Source organism: Hipposideros armiger, unplaced genomic scaffold (genome assembly GCF_001890085.2).
Source record: "Hipposideros armiger isolate ML-2016 unplaced genomic scaffold, ASM189008v1 scaffold_386, whole genome shotgun sequence".
NCBI classification, from domain to species: Eukaryota; Metazoa; Chordata; class Mammalia; order Chiroptera; family Hipposideridae; genus Hipposideros; species Hipposideros armiger.
In genome coordinates, this window is record NW_017731736.1 from 671,180 (window position 1) to 694,814 (window position 23,635).

Genomic DNA, 23,635 nt, shown 5'->3' on the forward strand with positions numbered 1-23,635 from the left:
TCACTTCTGTGACAAACAACAATTTGCTAGTTTTCCTGCTCTCCTTTTGGCCTCTCCTTCCCAATCTTCTTTGCAGCTTTTCCTCTGTCAACTAAATTTTAATGTCCTTCAAGGTTCTTTCTAGATCTTCATTCTCTACACATACTATTCAAATTATCTCAGTTATTGCTATATTCTATGGATTCTCAGCTGTTTCTTCTTCACTTTACCCTCCAGCCACATTAGCAGCCACACTATATGGATAATTTAACCCTAATCAAACCTAATTCTCTGCCTTTGTGGGTCAGTCAATTCCTATTCCCATGATGCATTTCTGGAGACCTACTTCCCACTTCCAATGAAGTATTTTCTCCTGCCAAAATTTAAATCACTGTTCCCATCAAAACCTTCTCCCCACCTCTCTCATACCCACCTCATACCATAGGGTATAGGAGCAGAGAAAAAGAAACAGAAACCCTCCAGGCCCTACATTTTATTCTTCCCTCTATGCTGAAGTTGCTCAACTATGCCAAAATATCTCTCTATTTCACAACTTCATACACACTGTCCTTTCTATCTGGCACTTTTCCTTACTTTTACTAGCAAATTCCTACTTATCCTTCAGGTCTCAGCCTATATATGCCTTCCAGGGAGACCTTCTCTGACCTCTAGATTACCTTAGGTTCTCCTACTCTGTGCACCTATTGCACTCTGTACCTTCTCTTTCATATCCCTCATTATGCATTATTATAATTAGCTGTTGGATTTCTTTATCTTCCTCACTAAACCACAAACTCCATGAAGGCAGAAGCCATGTCCATCTTGTTCACAATTATATGTCCAGCCTCTAACACAGTGCCCAGGGTATATCAGCCACTCAGTAAGTAATTATGTAAGGAGATGAGGGCAGTCAGTGAGAATTAAATGCCCTCAACACAGAACCTGTGCAGTCAATGAGCAATTGAACAAATGAGCAAAAGACAGCAGATGCAAAGGTCACAAAGTCCAGCCACTATTAGGAAGCAGTTAAATAAAAAATCCCACCTTTTTTTGCTAAATAACCAGGACTCCTTGCCCTTGAGCCATCTATATAATAGACTGAGCATAAGCCATTCATTGGCTTGGCTGTCCTAGGGCCACTGAAATCTTGGCAGACCTCTGCAGAGCCATCTGGCCTTTAGCATCCCTCCTGAAGCTCATTTCTGCTTCTCTGTGATCAAATCCTCTGCCCATTGATCTATTCCAGGATGTAGGGTTTTACTTGCTGTTTGCTGGCTATTGCATCTCACTAAAGAGTAGTACATAATGGCTTCACAAAGCAGTAGGGTAGAGATTCAAATTTGCCAGATCCCAAAAGCTCATTGTGATGTTGGCAACCCCGACTTAATATAGTTAAGTTCATAACACTCTTCAAAAAAGATTATGCTGATCAAACAGGAATCTCATATTATATAAAGTGTTTGAAATAAACACATATGGTTTTACTGGTCAACAATTTGAAACAAGTCTGATTCCACAGGTTAAAAAAAAAATTAATTGCTTAACTTTAGCCTATCCATTGAAACTGGTAGGGTATCTATAAAACAGAAGTCAACCAATTTAACCTGGAAAATGGAGAATTTGGCTTTGGGGGACATCACTGAAGACTGCAAGAAAAGAAAGGAATCTTATCCTGGGAGAATGAAGACTATCACATGAGCATGAGCTGGACATGTGCACAAAATACCCAGCTTCTTATAATCCAAAAAGTGCAAAAAGATTAATTTAAAAAAAAACAGAATAGAGAACTTCATTAACCTCAGTGTGTGTGGTTAATACTCCTTATTAACATATGGGGATTTGTCAGAAAACACTCTTAGAGCTTCCCCTGACCATATATCCTTACACGTGCTAAGGGCTTAGACTCCCATAGCTAATAAACCTCACTAACAAATTAGCATCCTCTATAAAAATACTGCAGCGTAGAATATTATAAAGTTGTACAGCTGAATGTAAATCTTGAAAGCACTTTTTGTGTATCACAATAACCATGAGCCCCATTTATAAACGGGATGCCAAAAATAGACACACACTGCTTAGTGTTTGGAGAAAGATATTGTACATGCCACTCCACACTGCAGAGGCTTTACAATAAATGTGAGTACTTTTCCAATCCATTTTCCCTGGGATCTTTCCCTCTGAACATCAATATGTGAGCCAAGGATGCTTAGATGTAGGCAGGAGCAGACACCGTGATAATATGAGACTTGACACTCTGACTGCCTCCCAAACTGCAAAGGATAAAAATCTGTTGCAGAAAGATCCCTCCACTTTATTACTGTGTGTCTCACTGTTGGCTTTTCTTGCAATGCCATGTCCTCATATTTTTCTTCCAATTAGGAATTCATAAGGGAAATATGTGTACCAAAAGGTATAACGAAGTACACCTCTTAGATCTTTTCCCCACAGAGGGCAGAGTTACCAGCCCCTTAGATTTTTTTTTAACAGTCTGGCTGACATTTTGATGCCAACACCAACTGCTGGTTAAATCATCTAATCAGCCAGGATGAGGTCTTTTGTTCTCCTGCTTTGTGACTTCATTTTTTTAAACATATAAAGTTGCCAACAATTCCAAATGGTGTCTCATTACTTCTCTCCAATGTGTTTCCATGTGAAGATTAAAAACTATTGTGTCTAGACCAAATTATAATAGGATGCATAAATGACCCACCGTTATAAGACCTACAAATAGATGTGTCCCTACAACAGTTTGAAAAGGAAACTTTTTTATTATCAAGCCATGAAAGGGAGAAATGCTTCTCCACACTCTTTTGTTACCTATATTCATCAACAACAATAGCAATGATTTATTGAGCACTCACCAGTATCACAAGAGGAACCCTGGGAGTTTAAATTAGTAAAGCTAGCACCCATGCAGTTCATCAATTCAGAACAAGGTCAGACATTTGCTTACAGAAACAAAAAGGCTTTTTTGTTTCTAACCATTTATGATTCAAATCTTTTTCTTTCTCATCTCTCTCTCTCTCTCTCTCTCTCTCTCCAGTAAAGACAGGAAAGAGGTTAAAATGCAAAGCTGGTTTTTTTCATACATGACTTTCTGACTTACAATAGGTCAAGCATCGGTGCTCAGGTTTACGGCCAGGGGAGGTTATGAAACAGGTATGGTGATCTGTAGGAAGAAAAATAACAATTACTTGATGAATCTCAAACAATATAACATTTTTTATTGAGAGTATGATACCTCATGATACCTAAATCCACATAAAAATATTTTTTCATTTCTTGTCCCTCTTTCAGGTTCTATCCTTCATATTCCTTTTTAGATTTCTGCATTCTTATCACTGAGGTAATGATGTACACATTTTCATTAACTAGAAAAATAATAAAAATCAATGATTTTTCCCAGAAAAAATATAAGAAATTTGTCTCAGCAAATCTCTGTAAGGACTTCTATAAGGCTACCTACTCCTAATCTCTTACTGGGATTTGAAATATATAAATGCAAATATTCATTTTAAAGTTCTTGTCAAAATGAAACAGTCCATATATGAAAATGTAGAAAAAATACATTCCTATTGAAGTATAGAAAAATATAAATTTATTGAAATCCATCAACCATAAGGATCCGAATTCTCTAAGAACTCATACCAAAAATGGGTCTTGGTATAGAAATTATGCTCAGATTATCCTTATTTAACAGACTGCTGGTTCCCATTTATATGTGTACATTATCATGTATCCCTTACTGAAAATCATCTTTATATTACCTTACTGAATAGTTCTACATACAGTCCATATGTAGTCCTTAAAGATGTAATAGCTATTGTTCAAATGCAGTAAAAAAATTTCATGTATCTTAGTTATTACAAACATCATTGTATTTGGGAGAGGAACGTCTTTGCATAATGCATGAAGTTTTGGAAAACACGTATAAAACTAGTATTAGGAGCCAGGTCTTGAGAGAGATATGCAGTATTTCCCAGAGCTCATATCTCTTTATTTCCTGTCCCTGTGAAAGAAATGAAAATTTCAGAATGCCTGTAGATTCAAGAGAATAAGAACTCAAACTGACTGTGAGAAGGCCATGACCCATGGCTGGCTACGTGAGAGTTTGGTGCTTAACCAACACACCTCCTCAGCTCATCCTCAGGATTAGTGCATCACTGTTTAAAATATTTCCACAGGGCCTTTCCAGCTCCGGCCCAGGACGCAGAAGCCGTAACGATGTTGATGCCCAAGAAGAACCGGATTGCCATTTACGAACTCCTTTTTAAGGAGGGAGTGATGGTGGCCAAGAAGGATGTTCACATGCCTAAACACCCTGAGCTGGCAGACAGGAATGTGCCTAATCTTCACGTCATGAAAGCCACGCAGTCTCTCAAATCACGAGGCTATGTCAAGGAACAGTTTGCCTGGAGACATTTCTACTGGTTCCTTACCAACGAGGGCATCCAGTATCTCCGTGATTATCTCCACCTGCCCCCCCGAGATCGTGCCTGCCACTTTGCGCCGCAGCCGACCTGAGACCGGCAGGCCAAGGCCCAAAGGTCTGGAGGGCGAGCGACCTGCAAGACTCACACGAGGGGAAGCTAACAGGGACACCTGCGGACGGAGCGCTGTGCCTCCTGGTACCGACAAGAAAGCCGAGGCCGGGGCTGGGTCCGCAACCGAATTCCAGTTGAGAGGAGGATTTGGTCGAGGACGTGGGCAACCACCTCAGTAAAGTTGGAGCGATTATTTGGTGTTGAATGAGCTTGTGGAGAAAAAATAATCTGTGTGCCCTGTTTTTGCATAATGTAGCCTGAGCCGGAATGTTTTTAAAGTCAGAGTATAAATGGAGCGAGACTGGATTGGTTGGGGGGGGAGTCCCTCGACTGGTGGAGATGGTCAGCAACCACAGTAAAATCAACTTTGAAGAGGAAATAATCTCAGCAAACTGACAGTGATTTTGGTGTTGAATAAACTTGTAGAGAGAAAAAATAAATAAATAAATAGATAGATAGATAGATAGATAGATAGATAGATAGATAAAATATTTCCCCAGTCAACAGCCATCTATGTAAAATTTCCTTGTGTTCAACACCCCTATTTGGCACCATTTCCTTCCATGTCTCTGGCTACATGCATCACAGTCACTCTTTTGACTTAGAATAGCCATTTGAAATAACCAATCTCTGAGTAACACCTATTAATTTAAGACTTGGGAAGAAAAAGCCACTCTGAAGAGGTTCCCATTCTACCTTTAGCCTTCCTTAGTATTTTCCCCAGCCAAGAACAATCCTTGCCTCTTTCAACAGCATCTGTGTGTATTTGGCTGAATAATGCCTTCAAGGAGCAATAATACAAGTCATATTTTATAAGAATAAAAAAGGAGTCAATAAAATCTCTCAAGCCACAGTTTCCCCCCAAACCTGATGGTCTATCACTACCTTTATCTGTATATATATATATACATATTTATTTTCTAATAAAAATTTTCATTTAGAGATGGGTTTAACAGAGAGTTGAATAGGTTCTTGGAGTCCTCAGATAAGTTAAAACATACCTATAAAGGACCATCTTATACTATATTTAATGTACTAGAATTATTGAAATTACTTTTATAGAATATATTTCAACACAATCTTTATATCACATTATTGATAATGTCCTTAGAAGGTGTTAGGATATTGAACAATTCCTCTGAATTAATATAGAATCCTCAACACATCAAAAAGTCTATCTTGCCTTTGAAGAAGGAGTGGGAAGATATTCCATATATGCCTGAGATGATAAGTTTTACAGTAATTCCCTCTCCATCCCTCCTTGAACACACATAAATGCACACACACACACACACACACGTACACACACACACACAAGCGCGCGCACACACACACACAAACACACACACACACACACAGACACACACAGCTCCAGCCAAGAAGCAGAGATAGATCCCCACATAGACCCCACTACCAAAATAGAGGTATCTGCATTCAAGTAAGTAACGACTATTACTCATAACCAAGATTAACAGCTTACCTGTGACAGACACTGCACTACAAGCCTTACATGAATCATTTTATTTAATGCTCAAACCAATTTATAAGCTACCCATGATTTGAGATTTAGAGAGTTTTTAGAGGGTTAGAGAGAACTGCCAAGTTCACACGACTAGAAAGGAGTGAAGTTAGAATGCAAGCTTGGGCTTTCTTACCTAAGAGCTCCATGCTCTTGCTGTCCCAGTCACAGCACCTTTACCAAGCTGGAATATGTTATGTACTGAATAAGATCATACATTTAACCTTTAAACCCATTAAATATTATGTATAGATATGGATACATACACATAAACAAAATGCATAAAACATTGATGGGAAGGAAAGAAATGTACTTCAGGAATGGTTACTTCTGGGGGCCTTAGGGAGTTACGGTCTGGGGAGAAGTTAAGTAGAGAACTTTGACTGTATCTGTAATGTTGTATTTATTTCAAAATATCGGAAGCTAAGATGGCTAAATGTTCACATTTGTTAAATGTAGGCACTGGCTATATGGTAGTTCTTATATTAGTTTCTATAGATTCCTGAATGTCTGAAATAGTTGATCATTTGAACTGAACAAGTGAGGTGGAAAAAATTGTGACAAATAGATAATTATGTATTGTTGTGAGGTGAGGAATGTATTTATATATAATTTATACTCTCTTTCTGAGGAAAAAGAAAGAAGGCCATAGAAAAGAGATAGACGAACGCAAAACACATAGAGAAATTTGGTGCCTGTTCTGAGCAGGTGTGTTAGGGAGGGGAAGATGCCCAAGCACTGGTTAGATAAGGCATGGGAGGAGAGAGGAAGATGACAAGTGTCCTGTGGATGGGGGTGCTACAGGTAAATAAAACATTTGAAACCTGAACTATAACTGGCTGAAAATGCAGAGCTTTGGCTGGGCTGGAGCTGGGCTCAGATGCATCCAAGTGAGGGAGAATGAGGACCCCACTACCCTTCAACCCTTCTACAGACAATCTCTGAGATGAGACTGTGGATCCTCCTGGGAAAATAATTAAATCTTGACCCCAGTTAGGTTTCACACACATACTACTATGTCTGATTAATTGGGGGAACCTCAAATAAAATGAGAGACAATAGAAGATTTACCAAAGGGAGCAAAGTATCTGGTGCAGTAATTCAGCAAAAGGACCTGAGGGTTGGAGGGCAGTTGAATTTAGCAGCTGGTAGCAGAACCCAAGGGGACCCCAGCATTCCAGTAGCATGCTTGAGCCCTGTGCATATGAATTAACAGCTGTCTGTCTCCCAACTTCAAAAGTTGGGGGCCCAAGCCTTCCCACCATTCCCAAAACATTCTATTTTTCAATCTCAAAAACAGAACTGGCCAAGATATTAGCAGGGATCCCAAATGAGAAGGTGTTAGTGACAGCCAAGTCCCAGCTTACCAGGCTCGAGCGCACCTGCAACAGCAGAGTTCCAGGTGGAAGTTCTGGCTGCAGCAGAAGCAATGCAGTTGAACTAGAAGAAAGGACTGTATCTAACTCATTGTGCTTTAAGGATAACTAAGACTGTTCTAGAAACTTTTGTCTTTACATTAATGTGGAACAAGGAAGCATTCTTTTTCTTCTCACTTGGCACAAGCGCCATTGGCTGAGGTGCCCAAGATGAGAGCCACCCCAAGGCAGCGATGACGGAATTGTGACATGCCGGCACTGGCGGGGCAGCAGCGCCCAGCCTTTCCCTGGGATCTGCAGCTCGGCTGCAGTAGCAACAGCAAAATTCCAGTTTTGGCAGCTGTGGCAGCCCAGTCTAGGAAGCCTGGGTAGTGAGCTCTAGCTCTGACTCTGGATAAATTAAAATCATCTTGTGGGGAAATTTCCACAACTCCATGGAGGAGGGGAGCTCCACAGGGCCCAGAATGGGTAGGTGGGAGTGGGGTGCAGAGCAACTGATAGGTGAATGCTTTTGTGCTCCCAGGGTGGGAAAGGCTGAGATGCTCAGGTCACCATAACTTGCTGCTGTGAAACAGAGCATGTTTACAAAAGACTTGTGCTTCAGAGGGAGGAAAAACACCAAAAACGTAATAAAATAAAACACAAGTTTGAATTAGATCATTTTTCTCAATGTTTTTGCATCCCCCTAAGATAAGGAATCTTCTATAATAATTTTTGTTAGGAAAAGAAGGAACAGGAAGCAGGACAGGAGGGAGGAAGAAACTGCAAATGATCAAATATATCCACTTATGAATATGTCATGAAGACAACCTCTTCAATTATAAACAATGAGAAACATATAACACTGGAGCCTGTTTTATAAGGAACTTTGTGTAATAGCTAGAATTCTAGTCTGAAGCCTGACCGTATAAGAGGAGAGGTGGTGGCATGCCTACAACAGGAAGACTAAGTATATAAATCCAGGTGAAACGAGGAGCTGAGCAACAGTCACCACAAAATCGGCCTCAAATCTAGAAATGTCCCCAACTCATCCCTGAACACTTAGAAGCCCATAGCTAAAGCAACCTTCAATTTACAAAATGTTTGAACACAAGGAGAAAGAACAAATAATGAAAGTGAGAAAGGCAGGGACGGTGGAAACACTTGAGAAAATTCAGATGAGATGTTGAGATCTGTTCCAGCAACACACACAGCTAGTTGGAAAGGGAAGGTAGACACCCTCTTACATGTGCCCGATGTTGAGAAGCATTTTAGACTATTGGTTTGTTGAAAGTGCAGGTAACCTTACTTACCCAGCACTTTGCCCATATCAGGAATCATGCTGTCTTCCCTGCGAGTTCCCACTCTGGTCCCATCAGTTGACTTCTGAGTGCAGCAAAGGGAGAGTGCACACTGCCCCCCCGGGGGCCCATCTCAGCCTCCTGAACAGGGCATAAGGGATCCACGTGGGCTGTCTCTGCCTTCCTGAATCTCGCACAGGTACAAATACACAAACGTCACAGCAAAGGATCACATGGGGACCAGGAGAGACGCACGCATGCTGCGCTGTTGCTGTCAAGGTAACAATTACCTTCGCAACAGATTCTTTCTAGACCTGTTATCAGAGAAACTAAGGGATTAGCAGACTTCTCCCATGGGGGAGGTTAGTGCCCCTTTCACAGGCCAATCACTATATTAATCCCCCCAGGGAGAGCTGTTGCTGGCAGCACAAAGGCAGAACTGCTCCTCAGCTTTTCTGCATTGTAGGGGACATGGCCCAACAGCCCGTACACTTCACACCTTCTTACTGATTTTAATGAAGACTCAGACAGACCCACAGAGGGGTCTATCTCCAGATAGTGACATATGAGGAAGTTGTTGGCAGCCTGGCTCTGTGGAAAATGATCCATAAGAAAATCACAGCACTTTCTTTTGGTGAAATTCAAATCCCATCTTCAAAGGACTTGAGGGTCAATGATACTTGGAGATCATTCTGACTGCTGAATTTTTAATGAGATAGCATACCTGAATTCAAAACACAAAAGGACATGCCTATTCTCTACTCATAGCAGCCCTTACACATTGTATATGTACCCCACGTTTTCCCTGCTCAACCAAATTAGAGGCTTGCAATTGGAATGCCTAGAAATTTCAAGACCCCAAATGCACCCTCCCCTCCCTAGGGGGTATCTTGCAAGCAATGATTACAGTTCTTCCAGATACCAAACAACAAGCACTATTTTCCTTGTTTCCTGACTCCCTAAGATGACTTCCAAGTCCTCTGAGCCTCTTACCTTTGCCACAGAAGCACCCTGAAGCTGTAAAAAAAAACAAAAAACAATGGTACGTCACAATTGCACTAAAGTAGGGAATAACTTTTCATGAGTTCAGACTTAAGTTATTTATAGATCCCCACACAGCAATGCTGTATTCTTCCAATGTTCCAGAGATTTTCATAAAAATATCTCTTTGAGATTTTACTCACAGGTCCTTCCTAGCACATAGACAGGGGTTTGTGGAAACTGGACAGAGTAAGAGCTGAATGAAAATTGCTTCAACAGGCCCCAAATTACCCCTCCCTGCCAATCCTAGGCTGCCTGTATTCCTTTAGAAAAAGTTATTCCTCAGCAAGATGCTGAGGATGCTATGTAGATAGACTCCTGGGGGTCTTGCAAATTTAGGGGAGCCTGAGACAAAGACATCCCAGAATGGCCAACCCTGGGATAAACACAGGCAAGGTGCAAGTTGAGACCCCCCTACTGTATTTACAAACATTGACATCATTCTCTCAAGAAAGGTGACTCTTCCCCACAATGGAAGACAAAACTAGCATTAAACAAGAGAGAAGGCCTTCAGTTAGGCAAAAGCAGAGATTCTGCACATGCCCATATTTATACACCCAACAGAGAGGACTAGAGTATGCTGAGAAAAGCCAGAGCCAGAAAGCTCACAGCTTAAATAATTCTTCCCTGAGGTGACCTCTCTACTAAGAATCAAGGCTTTTCTATTGTCAGACACACAGAATCAAGGAGAAGTCTGAGCTTCATCTCTCTTAACTGCACTTTCCTCAACTGTGAATGTCAAGGAATATTAACCTTTGAGAATCTGATAAGAGTTATAGGTCTTCCCTACAGAAAAAGAGCCACAAACACTTCTATACAAAATTTTGCATATACTTTGGAGAGGAGAAGGTTCACAGACCTCCTAAAATCCAACTTTAGGAACCCGGAACTAGATGATTTCTTCCAACTCTAAAATGAGTTTGTGGAAGCTCTGGTTAAACTTGACAGATTAAACACTCTTATTGTTCTTTGTTCCCTCTTAAACACTCACAAGAAAATAAAACAACAGAAAAATAATAGACAATAACGGGATGTTAACAAAATAACTGAAGGTAGAAAGAGGATGGACAAGTGACACTGGCTTGGCTGAGCAGAGACTGAAGTAGCTGCCAGAGATCATTCAATTCGCCACCCAGAACACTGCGAAAGTGAAGGCACTTGTACCTATGAAAGCAAAAGCGAGAAGTGACATCAATCAAGTTTTACTCCTTTACACAGGCTCTACCAGAGCCCAGGAACTAATTTTGTATTATTTTTCTTAAAGGGAAGCCCCTAAATTATCTAAGCTTTATGCCCCACTAATCTTGTTTTTGTCCCTCTGTGTGGCTGAGACAGAAAAATCAGTTGAAAGTTTTCATTAGAAAGTTAGAGCTTAAAATGTCCTTCCTCAACCCGTACAACCAGGGAACTCCTTGGCTGAAGACAGATTTACTCACTTGAGACATTAAAACAGCTGTGTGTCTTAGCTACAGAAAAAGATGAGGGATTAAATAAAAATCTGCACACTGCATTGTGGAACCGAGGATACCTCCCTCCATTCAGCTCTGAGAATACTGACAGTTATCCCAAAAAGAAGTTAGGGAATTCATCTCTGGAGAAACTACAAGAGTTGGCATTTCAAGTCCCCTAATAGAATATCTGTGTTTCTGTACAATCACTGTACAGTAAAACCAACCAGCATACAAGCCTGAGGAGCTTCCAATCTTCTCTGTAACCCACTTTTCAATATGAGCAGACAGTCAAGAATCACCATTTAAGGAACATGTTCAAAGTGAAATTCAGAGGCTAAGACATATAAACAGGAGAAAAAACAAATTCTGAGGAAATAGTCAATGCAGGGTACAGAATAAAAAACAAATTTAACTGTAAATTAAACTCAGAGAGATAAGAGAGGTTATTACAAAAAAACTATCTTAGATTAAAAAAATTTTTTTAAATATACATAAGTCATGAAAGTACTCTTAGAAGTCAAATATGATTGCCAAAATTTTGAAAACACTCAATCCAAGATTTTGAAGATAAGGTTGATGAAATCTCCCAGTAAGTAGAACAAAAGGATAAAGAGTGAATTGGGCAGAGGAAAACTCTGTGTGGTAGGCAGAGTCTAAGGTGGTCCCCAAGGTCCCCACCCATGGTGCACAGGCCCTGCACAGCACCTGCACAGCAGGTGGTATGAAAGCGCTGTAGTTTCATTATAATACTGATGAGATGCTGTAGGAACTTAACTCTTATCTATATCAATTAGCCTATGGTAAAATTTGGTTTCATAATACCTTATTTCACTTAAAGTCACAGAATTTACAGACGACGTTAAGTGAGGACTTACTGTATAATCCCCTCTCCTTGAGTGTGAGTAGAACTTGTGAATATAATGCCAATTTCTCCACTCCTAACCAACACTTGTTATTATCTGTCCTTCTGATTATAGGCAATTTAGAAGGTGCAAAGTATTGGGTTGTCGGAAAAGTCATGATGCATTTTTGCAATGAAAAACAGAAAAAAATTTATGTCATGACTTTTCCGACAACTCAATATTATCTCAGTGTAGTTTGGGTTTGCATTTTCTTGATGGCTGAATGATATTAAGCATCTTTTTATGTGCTTACTAGCCATTTATATATTTTCTTTTGAGAAATATCTATTCAGATGCTTTACCCATTTTTAAAACTGGATTATTTATCTTTTTATTGTTGAATTGTAGGAGTTTTATGTACTTTTGATACAAGTGTCTTATCAAACATATGATTTGCAAAAATTTTCTCCCATTCCGTAGGTTGTCTTTTCACTTTCTTGGTGGTGTCCTCTGAAGCCCAAGTTTTTAATTTGGATAATGCTCAATGTATCTATTTTTTCTTATGATGAACCATTAATTTTTAAAATATCATTCCAATCCTTACTTGACATGCAAGATACCTTCTTTATACCTTTCCTAGATTCTACTACCCCATGCTAGTTTCACACAGACTCTGACCAGCTTGAATTGATAATTTCCTTCTGGGATCAACTCTACCACTTCCTCCATATCTAGTATAGATTTCTAAGCAACCCATTACACTTACAGATTAATATATTTCTCTCTCCCTAAGTAAGCTGTGAGCAACTTGAGGGTAGGGTCTTATTATTTATTCAACTTTGTAAACTTAAATGCAAAACAAACAAACTAACTAACTAAAAATCCTGGCCCATAGTGGGTATTCGGGTAATGTCTGATAATTAAATAAATAATAAATGAATAAATATATGCTAATTGTATGTTCAAAGATAGTTTGATGTAGTCTAAGGGCCCCACAATGTGGTGATTAACTTCCAGAACCCCTTCCTGGGACCATAGTACTCATATCCAAATCTTTTCTCATGCTATCTTTTCTATAGAGAATACATCCTTTTTTTCTTATGGTTTTGAGAATCTCATCTTTTCTTATCAAGGTTTTCCAAATAAATGGGGGGAAAAGAAGACACATTTTATCTGAACATGCGTTTTCCTGAGACTCACACTTGATAAACATAAATATATTTGTGCTGATTTTTCTAAATAATGTATATTTAGTCATTAGGTATATTTGCAGGATAGTAATTCTTTTATCTGTTACTATACAAAAATCTGCTAATTATCTATTTTTGTTGGCAGAAACTAAGGGAGGGCAGTAGGAGATAAAAATAAGAGAAGTATGATCCATAGCAAATCTTGCTTTCAAATTCTTAGCCATCATTATGCAGAATAGATAGCAAAACCATCTGCTGCATTGCTCATTTTTTATTTACTGTTTTCCCCTATATAGTCTATAACCAAACTTTCTCAACCAAAACATTGATCCTTTTTGATTCATAAAAAGTATAAAAACAAACACAAGAAAATAGTTACAGTAAGGAGCTTGTTCATTAGCATGGATAATGAAGAGTTGAATATATATCTTATTTTGGCAATCCCTTTGTCTACCTAACATAGAATGTGATGGGTAGAAAAAGATAAAAAAGAAATGAAATTAAAAGTATATACTCTGAGAAGTCCAGGACCAATTTTTATTAACTAATTTTGTACCCAACCTTAACACATATCCTATTATATCTAATTTTTTAAAAGTTCATACTTTGGTGAACACATAATGCAATATATAGATGATGTATTATATAATTGTACACTTTAAAGCTATGTAGTTTTGTTGACCATTGTCACCCCAATAAATTTTAATTAAAAAAAACCTTAAGCCTCATCCCCCCCAAAAGTTTATACTTATAAAACATTTTGAAAAAATAAATGACTACTATTGCTAAATAACAAATGCATTCCCATGTGCCACAGAATTAAGTGTATTACAGAAAACAAAAACAAATGAACCCATACATTTAAGTGCCAAGGGTTAAAGAAGATTCTTTAATTCATTCAACCAATATTTATCAAGCATCTGCTTCATTTTCCAGATACAATTCTAGGCCCTGAGAACACAACAGCAAATAAAGTCAGTCCCTGCCCTGGAGGAGTTTACAGTGCAGTGAATTAAGACTTCACTGTGGGGTTGACCAACTGGCGCGTTGGTTAAGAGTTGGCTTGGGACGCCAGCTCTGAGCAGCAGGGCCCTGGTTCAGATCCCACATGAGGGCTAGTGACGCTGCACCCTCTGCAGCTAAGATGGTGAACAACAGCTCGACCTGGAGCTGGGTTGCCATGAGTCGCTGGCGACTGTGTAGGCTGCAGTGGAGCTGCAGTGGGCTGCCATAAGCTACCATGAGAGGCCGGCATGGGTGGCCAGCAGCCACCGTGAGCTGCCAAGATCTGCCGTGACTGGTCGTCCAATGGCCGGCGAGTGATTGCCTCACCCAGGAAGAGCGCAATGATAATAACAATATGGGCCAGTGAAGTGAGGTCCTCCACAACTAGACTGAAGAACAAAAGGACAGCAACTTGTCTGTTCCCCTCCCCCAATTGCCCAATAAAATCTTTAAAAAAACAAAAAACTTCACGTGAGGTGAGCAAGGAAGAAAGTAAGAAGTAAAGTTGGAGATCATGAAGTACCTTATGAAGTATGAGATGATGGTCTTGTCTCTGATTGAAATGAGAGAAAAAAGATGGTATTACATTTCCTTTACTTGACTGGAGAGTCAGTCCTTTACTTCTATCTGGGATTGAGGAGAAGGGAGGAAAAGAATACAGTAATAGGAATCACAATACCCAGGAGGGAAGATACTAGTCCTGATGAAAAACAGACAGCTTTACAATCTACTTCAAGATCGTAACATGTGACTCTTGAAATTTTTATCTGAAAACATTAATAGCAGGCTGACAGTCATGATTTCCTTCAGTCTAAGTGCAGTAACCTCCAATTTTTCTCTCGTGTGAAATAGGAATGCTAGTCTAAATTCAGCCTAATCAGGGTGCTAATAATAGCACAAATGTGAAGAGCACCTCTGACCTAGAGATGCCCAATTTTTGCTTCTGAATTAAGCCTTGTTAATTAAACATTGTTTTAAAGGAGATAGTAACCAGTGAAATTGGTCAATAGAAGAAATTAGGTATAAAAACAGCAAAGGAGGAGGTAAACATTATAATTTGTAGATGACCTATCAATTCTTCAACATAAAAGGGGAAATAAACAATTACTACTAAAAGAGAATTCAGCAATGTGAATGGTTACAAAATTAATATGTAAACATTGATTGCCTTTATATGTGCTCATATTAATACAAACAACAACCAGTTTAAAAACACAAAGGAAGATAAAACCCCATTTACAATTACAACAAAACATAACAAAATACTTAGGAATGAGCTTAACAAGAAATGTGCAAGAAATATGAAGAAAATTTTGAAACACTACTAAGGAATACAAAAATAACTTTGAACACATGAAAATGAACATCAAGTTCATGATTAGGGAGACTCAACATCATGAAGATAGCAATTCTCCCTACCCCAAATCTATAAATTTAATACAATCCCAATAAAAATACCATTAGAATTTTTGTTGGAAAAATAATGAGGTGTATTTAAGGTGTATATGGAAAAAGAAAAAAACAAATAGTTGGGAAACTCTAAAAATATAAAATTAATAATAAGAGGAGAATAAGCCTACTGTATTATTTTTATTTTGAAGCTTCACCAATTAAAATAGTGTGGTGCCATTGAATGAGTGACAGATGAATGAAAAAGAATAGAAGGTCTAGAAATAGACATAACTACTAGGGAATTTAATATAAAGGTGGTATTGCACATCAGTGCAAGAAAAGATAGAGTATTAAGTAAATTGTTTTGGAACAACTAGGTTAGCCATGTATTTAAAAAAATTATGTAATATCCTTTATACCAAAATAACTTTTGATACATAAAAGTTTTAAACATAAAAATATAAAACACTAGAAACAAGAAAGAATTTTTAATAGACTCAGAGTAGGGAAAACCTTACTAAGTATAACACAAAACCAAGAAATCATTCAAAATTGACAAATTCAAATACATAAAAATTAAAAATTTTCCACATGGCAAAAATACTATAAGCAAAATTAAAAGAAAAAATGAACAAATTTTCAACAAGCATAAAAAGTAACTTCTATATGCTACTGGTGGAAATATAAATTGGTACCAGCTCTACTGAAAGCAATTTGGCAGTGTTAACATTAAATTTTAAGTGAATACATATTTGACTCAAAAATTCCTTCCAGAAATTTATCCCATATATTTATTAACACATGTGAGAAAAGACATGTACAAAGATATTTATGCAGCATTACTTAAAATATCAAAATATTGGAGCAACTGGGATTCACCTATATAATGGGATCATATGCACCCTATAAGTAAGAGTAAGGCAAACCCATACTCATATGTACTGATATGAAATTATTTCCAAGATCGCTATTATCTTCCCCTAGCCCAGGACAGAAATAGAGACCCCAAAATCCATTGGACTAAGTGTGAGACAGAAAAACTATAGATGCATCCATCTAGTGTTTTTGTTCCCAGAGAATAAATATACCTAGAGAGATAAGGACAAGTAGAAATGGAGTCAGGCCTAGATGGGGTCCAGGAGTGGGGGCCCTTTCAAAGTGGGAGTGGGAACTTTTGAGGTCCAGGAACAGAGAAAAGGACTCAGTGATGAGTTATTCTTAGTGTGAACTCCACACTGATACTTTGCCTGTTGTCATTAGCCGTCTAACCAACATGGACAATCTTAAGATGTCCCTTGAAGAGAGTGGGACTTAATGTGGGGTACTTGGACATCCTATGTGGAGATAGATACCTAAGAGAAAACCCTGCCCCCTGACCAATGTGGAACTCAATGGAACCAGTTGGGAATTTCTGTCTTTAGGAAGCAATAGATACAACTCTCATATATATATCACCCAAGGAATTTCAACTTACTCTCAATTCCCAAACTTTGTATCAATCATTCCTATTCATGATGTCTTTTGTGAAGAGCATTATTCAAAATGGCTGTCCAGACAAAATTGTCTTATGGTGATGGGAATTAGAATAGGGGTTATCCTTGGGAGTAGTAATGTCAGGGAGGGCACACCTGAGAGCCTTCTGTGGTACTAAAAATGTTCTGTATTTTCATGGGTGGTAGTTAATGCATATATACACTTTAAAATGTTTATATTAAATTTACATAGTTTGTATAAACTATACCTCAATTAAAAAAACTAGCCTGTGATTTTCTTCTATTCAACTACAGCCTACTTAGGGCCGGTTATCCACATTCCTTTCTCTCTCCCCCATAAAAAGTCAAACTCACCTATTCAGCAAAATTCCAATGCCAGATAGTACAAACGCAAAGTCACAAGGAAAACAGAAACACAAATATATTTAGCTGGCGGAGAGATCAAAGAAAAGTAAACAATGAACTGTGGCTTCATCAAACATTTACAGAACAGTACAGAGCAGAACAAAGTAGCCGATAATCAAGATATATGTTGGGATTATTTGCTTTAGAGCAATTTATTTTCAAATTTGCAATGGTTTCAAAGTCTTTCATTTAAATCTCACATTTTGCTAAGAGATTACAATAACATTTTGGTTGATTGTAGCTTTAGAAAACTACAATCTCTTAATACTTCAAAAAATACTTTTTGAAATAAAAAAACAGTACTCTTTTCAAGATTTTTGCATTTCCATCACTGAATAGTCCAGTGACCTATATGTATCAAAGCAGTTGCCAAACACTCTAGCTAGCAAGACTAAAAAAATAAATTTAAATTCCTTTTCACACTAAATTTTCTTTTCTCTGCATGTATGGGAAACTTCTCCACTTGGGGAAGGTGTGGAGATCTGCTTCCCTTGGTTCTGAGCCTCTGCTGGTTTCAGTAAAAAATATAACACTCCCTATTACTGCTTTCTCATTCTCCTTACTTCTCAGGAGTAATTTTTGGTGGGAGGCTAAAGAACAAAGAAGTCATAGGCCAACGGTGGCCAAAGTCAATGACCTTGGGCAAACCCAAGCTCCCTCCTACCAGAAGCCACAATTTGAGGGGTGTGGAATAAACAAAGGAACTGCAAAACAAACTGCTACAAGAAGGGCTAATCATAGGACGGAGCTGCATCACATTCACCTAACAGCACAATTTTGTCCCATTAGTGAAAAACTATTCTGTAGGGATTCTATGATTTCTGAGCTCTTAGCAATATAAGGCCAAGAAATAATCAGACATCAAAAAGAAATAACTTGATAGTACTGAGAACAATTATTCCCAACTTGATTAATTTTTCTCTTCCTGCAAACACAGAATTTACTCCAGCCTCCTAAATACATCTACCTGGAATTATTCATATTCTTTTTTTTTTTTCTTTTTAAAGATTTTATTGGGGAATTGGGGGAGGGAACAGCATTGGGGAATGGAATCGGGAAAGGGGAACAGACAAGTTGCTGTCCTTTTGTTCTTCAGTCTAGTTGTGGAGGACGTCGCTTCACTGACCCATGTTGGTATTGTGATCATTGTGCTCTTCCCGGCTGAGGCAGGTTGGTCGCCGGCCATTGGACAGCCACTCACGCTCATGCCGGCCACTCACGGTAGCTCACGGCAGCCCACTGCAGCCTACGATGTAGCAGCGACTCACAGCAGCCCAGCTCCAGGACAAGCTGTTGTTCACCATCTTAGGTGTAGAGGGTGCAGTATCACTGGCCCACGTGGGATCCAAACCGGCAGCCCTGCTGCTCAGAGCTAGTGCTCCCAAGCCAATTCTTAACCAACGAGCCACTCGGCTGGCCCTATTCATATTCTTTATGATCAAAAACTCCTTGTCACTTTTTAAACTTTTATCTTCTCACCATTTTTGTTATGGCCTCACACCTTTGAATCCTTCAGAATGAGACAGCTGTGTTATTACGGAAAGGGAATGAACCTAGATCCACAATGTCTATTTTGAAAATCATGGCTTTGCCACTTAACTCGATATAAAGTGGGAGATAATGCCTACCTTTACGAGGCTGTCAAAAAAAGTTTCACAAGGAGCAAAAAAAGTTTTGGAGCTTATAACAACTTATACAAATGTAAAGTATGAGAGAGGCAGTATTACCAAATGGAAGGAACAGAGGCTTTTAAGCTGGAGATCCTGGTTGAAATCTCAGGAGTATCACTTTGACCAAGTTCTCTGAACTCAATTGCCCCATCTGGGTTGTTGCAAGAATTAAATATTAACTTATATAAAGGCCCAGTTACTTAACAGACATCCAATAAAACAGCTATTAATTTGAAGATTTTTTTTCCTTTCCTCTAGTCATTTTTCATTCATTTATTCAATAAGTATTTATTGAGTAATAGGCACTGTGCGAGGGTATAATAGTAAGACATATACAACCCCTATCTTCACGGAGTTATCATCTAGTAGGGGACAGAAACAAACAAATAGAAAATTACAATATAATTTTGTACGTACTATAATAGGGAAAGTACAGGGTGCTATGGGAACTCAGATGATTTCCAATTTAGGTTAGTATTGCAGAGGCTTCTTGGAGAAAGTGACATTGAGCTGAAAACTGAAAGATGAATAGGAATTAACAAATGAAGGACAGAAAATAAGGGAAAATCTTGAGGCAAAGGACATGTGCAAAGGCTCAGAAGCAAGAGAGATCATGTTTGTCAAAGAACACCTAAAAACATCCACCAACACATACCCTCTGTTCCGGGATTAGAACCTAAACTCTCATATAAATCTCTGTCCTGTTCTTGTCCACTGGCACATGTCTTTCAGGCTTTCATTGGACAAAGATCCATGAAAGACAATGGAAGAAAACATATTTTCATCTTCAGCCAAAATCCTACCATGACCAATCACCATTATCAAGTATAAATTCCTGGGTACGTGGCCTGATAATTCACAACATATATTCTTATTCCAATCTAGTGATAAAAAAGCATAGCATTGGACTGGATAATAATGGATAAATACGCACTCTGCTCTCCGTGAGCTTAACAGTCTAATTAGGGGAAAGAAAACATAGATTATGACATAAAACAGGATGTGAGTATATTACTTGAATGGTTGGACAATAAATGTAATAGAAATGTAGAGAGGGATGGCTCGTGATAAAAATCTTATAAATACCACGACAGCTTGGGACAATTTTCCTCACATTATTTAGTAAGGCATATGGACACATGGATACACACACACACACACACACACACACACACACACACACATAGTCACTTTGACAAGTTCATTTGTTTAGTCATTCAACAAATATTTGTCTACTATCATATGTATATGACAGGTACAGGGACAAAACAAAGGTCCTGCCCATACAGATTTTATATACATTTTTTGGCAGAGGAGGAGGCACTGTAAGTAAGCACTTTACCCATATATTTTATTTAATTTTTTAAACAACTCTACAAGGTAGGATTTATTGTTCTCCTTTTACAGAAGAGACACAGGATATCAAATAACTTGTCCAAGGTCAAACATCTAGCAACTATCACAGCCTAGGTCTATCAGATAATAAAGCCCATGTGCAATGTGAGCCATTCCACCCCGCTGCTAAAACTTGCCATCTCCCTGAATCACAGAGGTTGCTGGTGGCTTCTCTGATACATTTTTTTTACTTGTTATTTACAGTGTGCCCAGAATTTAGCCAAGTGATTCTCACACTTTCCTCTACCAAGCTAGCTCGTGGGCTATTTCTTGCTCCTGCAGAGTTCTTCCTTCCATCTGCATTGTTTTTACTTGTGATTTGGGTTTCCACTTCAAAATATGTCTATGGGTTCCACTCTATGCAATTCCCTTCTCTGCTCTTAACATCTTCAATAAATTCTCCATTCATTTTCCTCATTCACCCAAAACAGTTGCTGATTAGTAGCACTACGCTCCCCTCCAAAGGTATGGCTCTAATAGGCTATGTGGCAACTGGGTATTTTAAGAGGATTACTGCATTTGGATTTCATACATATTAATAATAGTTCTACCATTGAGCAGTTAAGCACCTGGCCCTGTTCTACATTATCTCATTTCGTCTTTTCAGTAACACTGTTTTACACATGAGAAAGTGTGGTTCAGAGAGGCTGCATTACTTGCTTAAGGCCAGGTACAGCAAATCCAGTTCTTCGCATGTGTTTCCTACTTCAACGTACTGCTTCCTGCCTAAAACTATAGAAATCACAGAAATGTGGATTTGAAAGGACCTCCTAGGATTTTTCACATGATCCCTTCCTATGTAGCTACCTTTTTAATAGAATCCTAACCAGTGATCCTGTCTCTTGTTGAAAACCTGGTTTTGTCACAGGCAAATTGTGATCTCTGTGAGCCTTAGTTTTCTCATTTTTAAAAAGGAATACTACTATTTATCTCATGGTTATTGGGAGGATTAAATGATAAAGCATGTAAAGGTCCTTTGCAAACAATAAAACACTTTACAAATGCTTCCTGAACTTCCTTTACAAGTAAGTTAGACCTGTAAAAAAAATTTTATTTTTGAACTTAAGTCACGGTAAATGGATTCTCCTTTATATTAGATTTCATAATCACAAACTTAAATAGAGCAATATATCCACAGCTCTTTCTAGTAGGCAAAATTATTCTTCATTACTACTAGACGTAAGACCAAGCTTACAATATAAGTTTTTCTCAAACTCTTTTGAAGATGGAGGAAAACGCCAGCTTTGTAACAGCTATGAGAAAGTCAATTTCATCTTAAATGTGCAGTTATATAATTAAACGGCTTGCAATAGGACTGGCTTTAAATGAATTTTCTAATATAATTTTATTAGAATTTGTACACATATTAAAATACTAATACAATTATAGTAGAAAACATTTATTGAGCACTTAACATTTGTTAACTGGTTTAATAAAATTCTTCAATTATAAAAAATGATAATTTAACAATTAAAGGAAAATTTAACAGTTAAAGGAAAGTTAGTGTATGAAGCTAATAAAATAATATAGACAAAGAAAAACTACATAGCATATATAACCTGATTTTTAATAGCATTTTGGAAATTACTTTACCCAACAACAGAAATGTTTCCAAACACTTCATAGAAACTACCGATAAAATAGGTTAAATTTCATTGTCTGTAAAATGCCCATACGTATGCTCATTTAAAACTGATCCATGGATATATTATGTCCCTTTATCCAAATAAATGAAAAATTAATTTCTTTATTTACCTTCCATTTCTTTAGTTTTCAAATTCATCTCAGTACATTAATCTTAAAATCTATCATTTCTAAGATTGTTTCTGTGCTTCTTTTCTTGGCATTCCTATTGTTTCCCTTTCTTTTCCAAGGATTTTATTTTAAAGGCCATAAAAATGTATGAGCACGAATGTATTTGTATCTGTATGCACAATATCTGCATCTTTTTCTAAACATTTCTCTTGATAATGAATAAAAATCAAATCAGGACAGAAGGTTCATCCCTTCCTCACCCCCTATTAAGGCATAAAGGTGGAAACACATCATGTCTCTTGTGTTACATAGGCTCACCTTACTAAATGAAAACACTTATTGTTTTACTTACAGCCAATGTCCTTCAAATTGCTTGTAATGGTATGTTTTTTCAGCAATGACGTCTGGAAAAATCAAAGAAATTCAGTTTTGCACCTTCTAAGCTTATGTCTTCTGAATGATGCAGGCTCAAGAGTTGCCAAATGAGATGGGCAAAGGCAGCCAAATAGGGCTTCCTAGCCAATCTAAAAATAGCAGATGGTGGTGGGCAGATATACCATTTCTCCTTGCTTTTTTTTTTTCTAAGAGCTAAGTACCATAAACATGGCTTGTTCAAAATTAAAATAGTACAAAAAGAACTATATTCTCTCTTGCCTTAAGATCTAGACATATAGTCAGTTAGGAAAATTTGTATGTTTTGCTGAGAAAGATGTGAAAGTCAAAGCAAAGTATTTCTGCATTTCTTACAGGAAGGGTCGCATACCCAATTTCCACTTTTTCCTAAAAGAAAATCTGACCATAACATGCTGGAATCAAGAACTGCCTTTTCCTTTTATTTTTCTTTCCTGCAGCTCCTTTAATAACAACTATGAAAATTTGTGTGTTTTGTAATTCAAGAAGTCCTTTCATAGGTTTTATGTTATTGGCTACTTACAACAACCCTGTGCTTTGGAAAGATCTAGCATCACAATTTGAAAAATGAAAAAACTGAGGTTCACGGAGTTGAAGTTTGCCCAAGGCCATCCAGACAAAAACAGAGACAGATCTGTCTTCAGATTCCACATTTGTCACACTCACACACACACACACACACACACACACACACACACACACACGTACACACACTTCCTAAAGATTTCAACTTAAATGGCATTTAAGAATTTAACTTTTAAATTTTCACATATGTACAAATATATTTTATGGGGAAAATGCTACAATAAATTTTCTTGGATTAGGGATCCTTTATAAATTCAAAAGTTCCACAAAATGTAAAAATATGAATTTACTAATTATATTAA

At 37.9% G+C, this 23,635-nt stretch overlaps 1 protein-coding gene and 1 pseudogene across 1 annotated transcript in view; one reads left to right on the forward strand and one right to left on the reverse strand.

Annotated features, from left to right (window-relative positions):
* The window catches only part of LOC109393716 (RRP12-like protein), a 71,563-nt gene extending 48,765 nt beyond the window's left edge, over nucleotides 1-22,798 (reverse strand). Inside the window, 4 exon segments of the mRNA XM_019663208.1 lie at nucleotides 3,086-3,148; nucleotides 8,711-8,888; nucleotides 9,692-9,715; nucleotides 22,690-22,798. Of these exon segments, the coding sequence (XP_019518753.1) occupies nucleotides 3,086-3,148; nucleotides 8,711-8,738 (91 nt within the window). The 5' untranslated portion in view covers nucleotides 8,739-8,888; nucleotides 9,692-9,715; nucleotides 22,690-22,798.
* LOC109393719 (40S ribosomal protein S10 pseudogene) lies at nucleotides 4,194-4,702 on the forward strand (annotated as a pseudogene).
* Nucleotides 22,799-23,635: the final 837 nt, after the last annotated feature.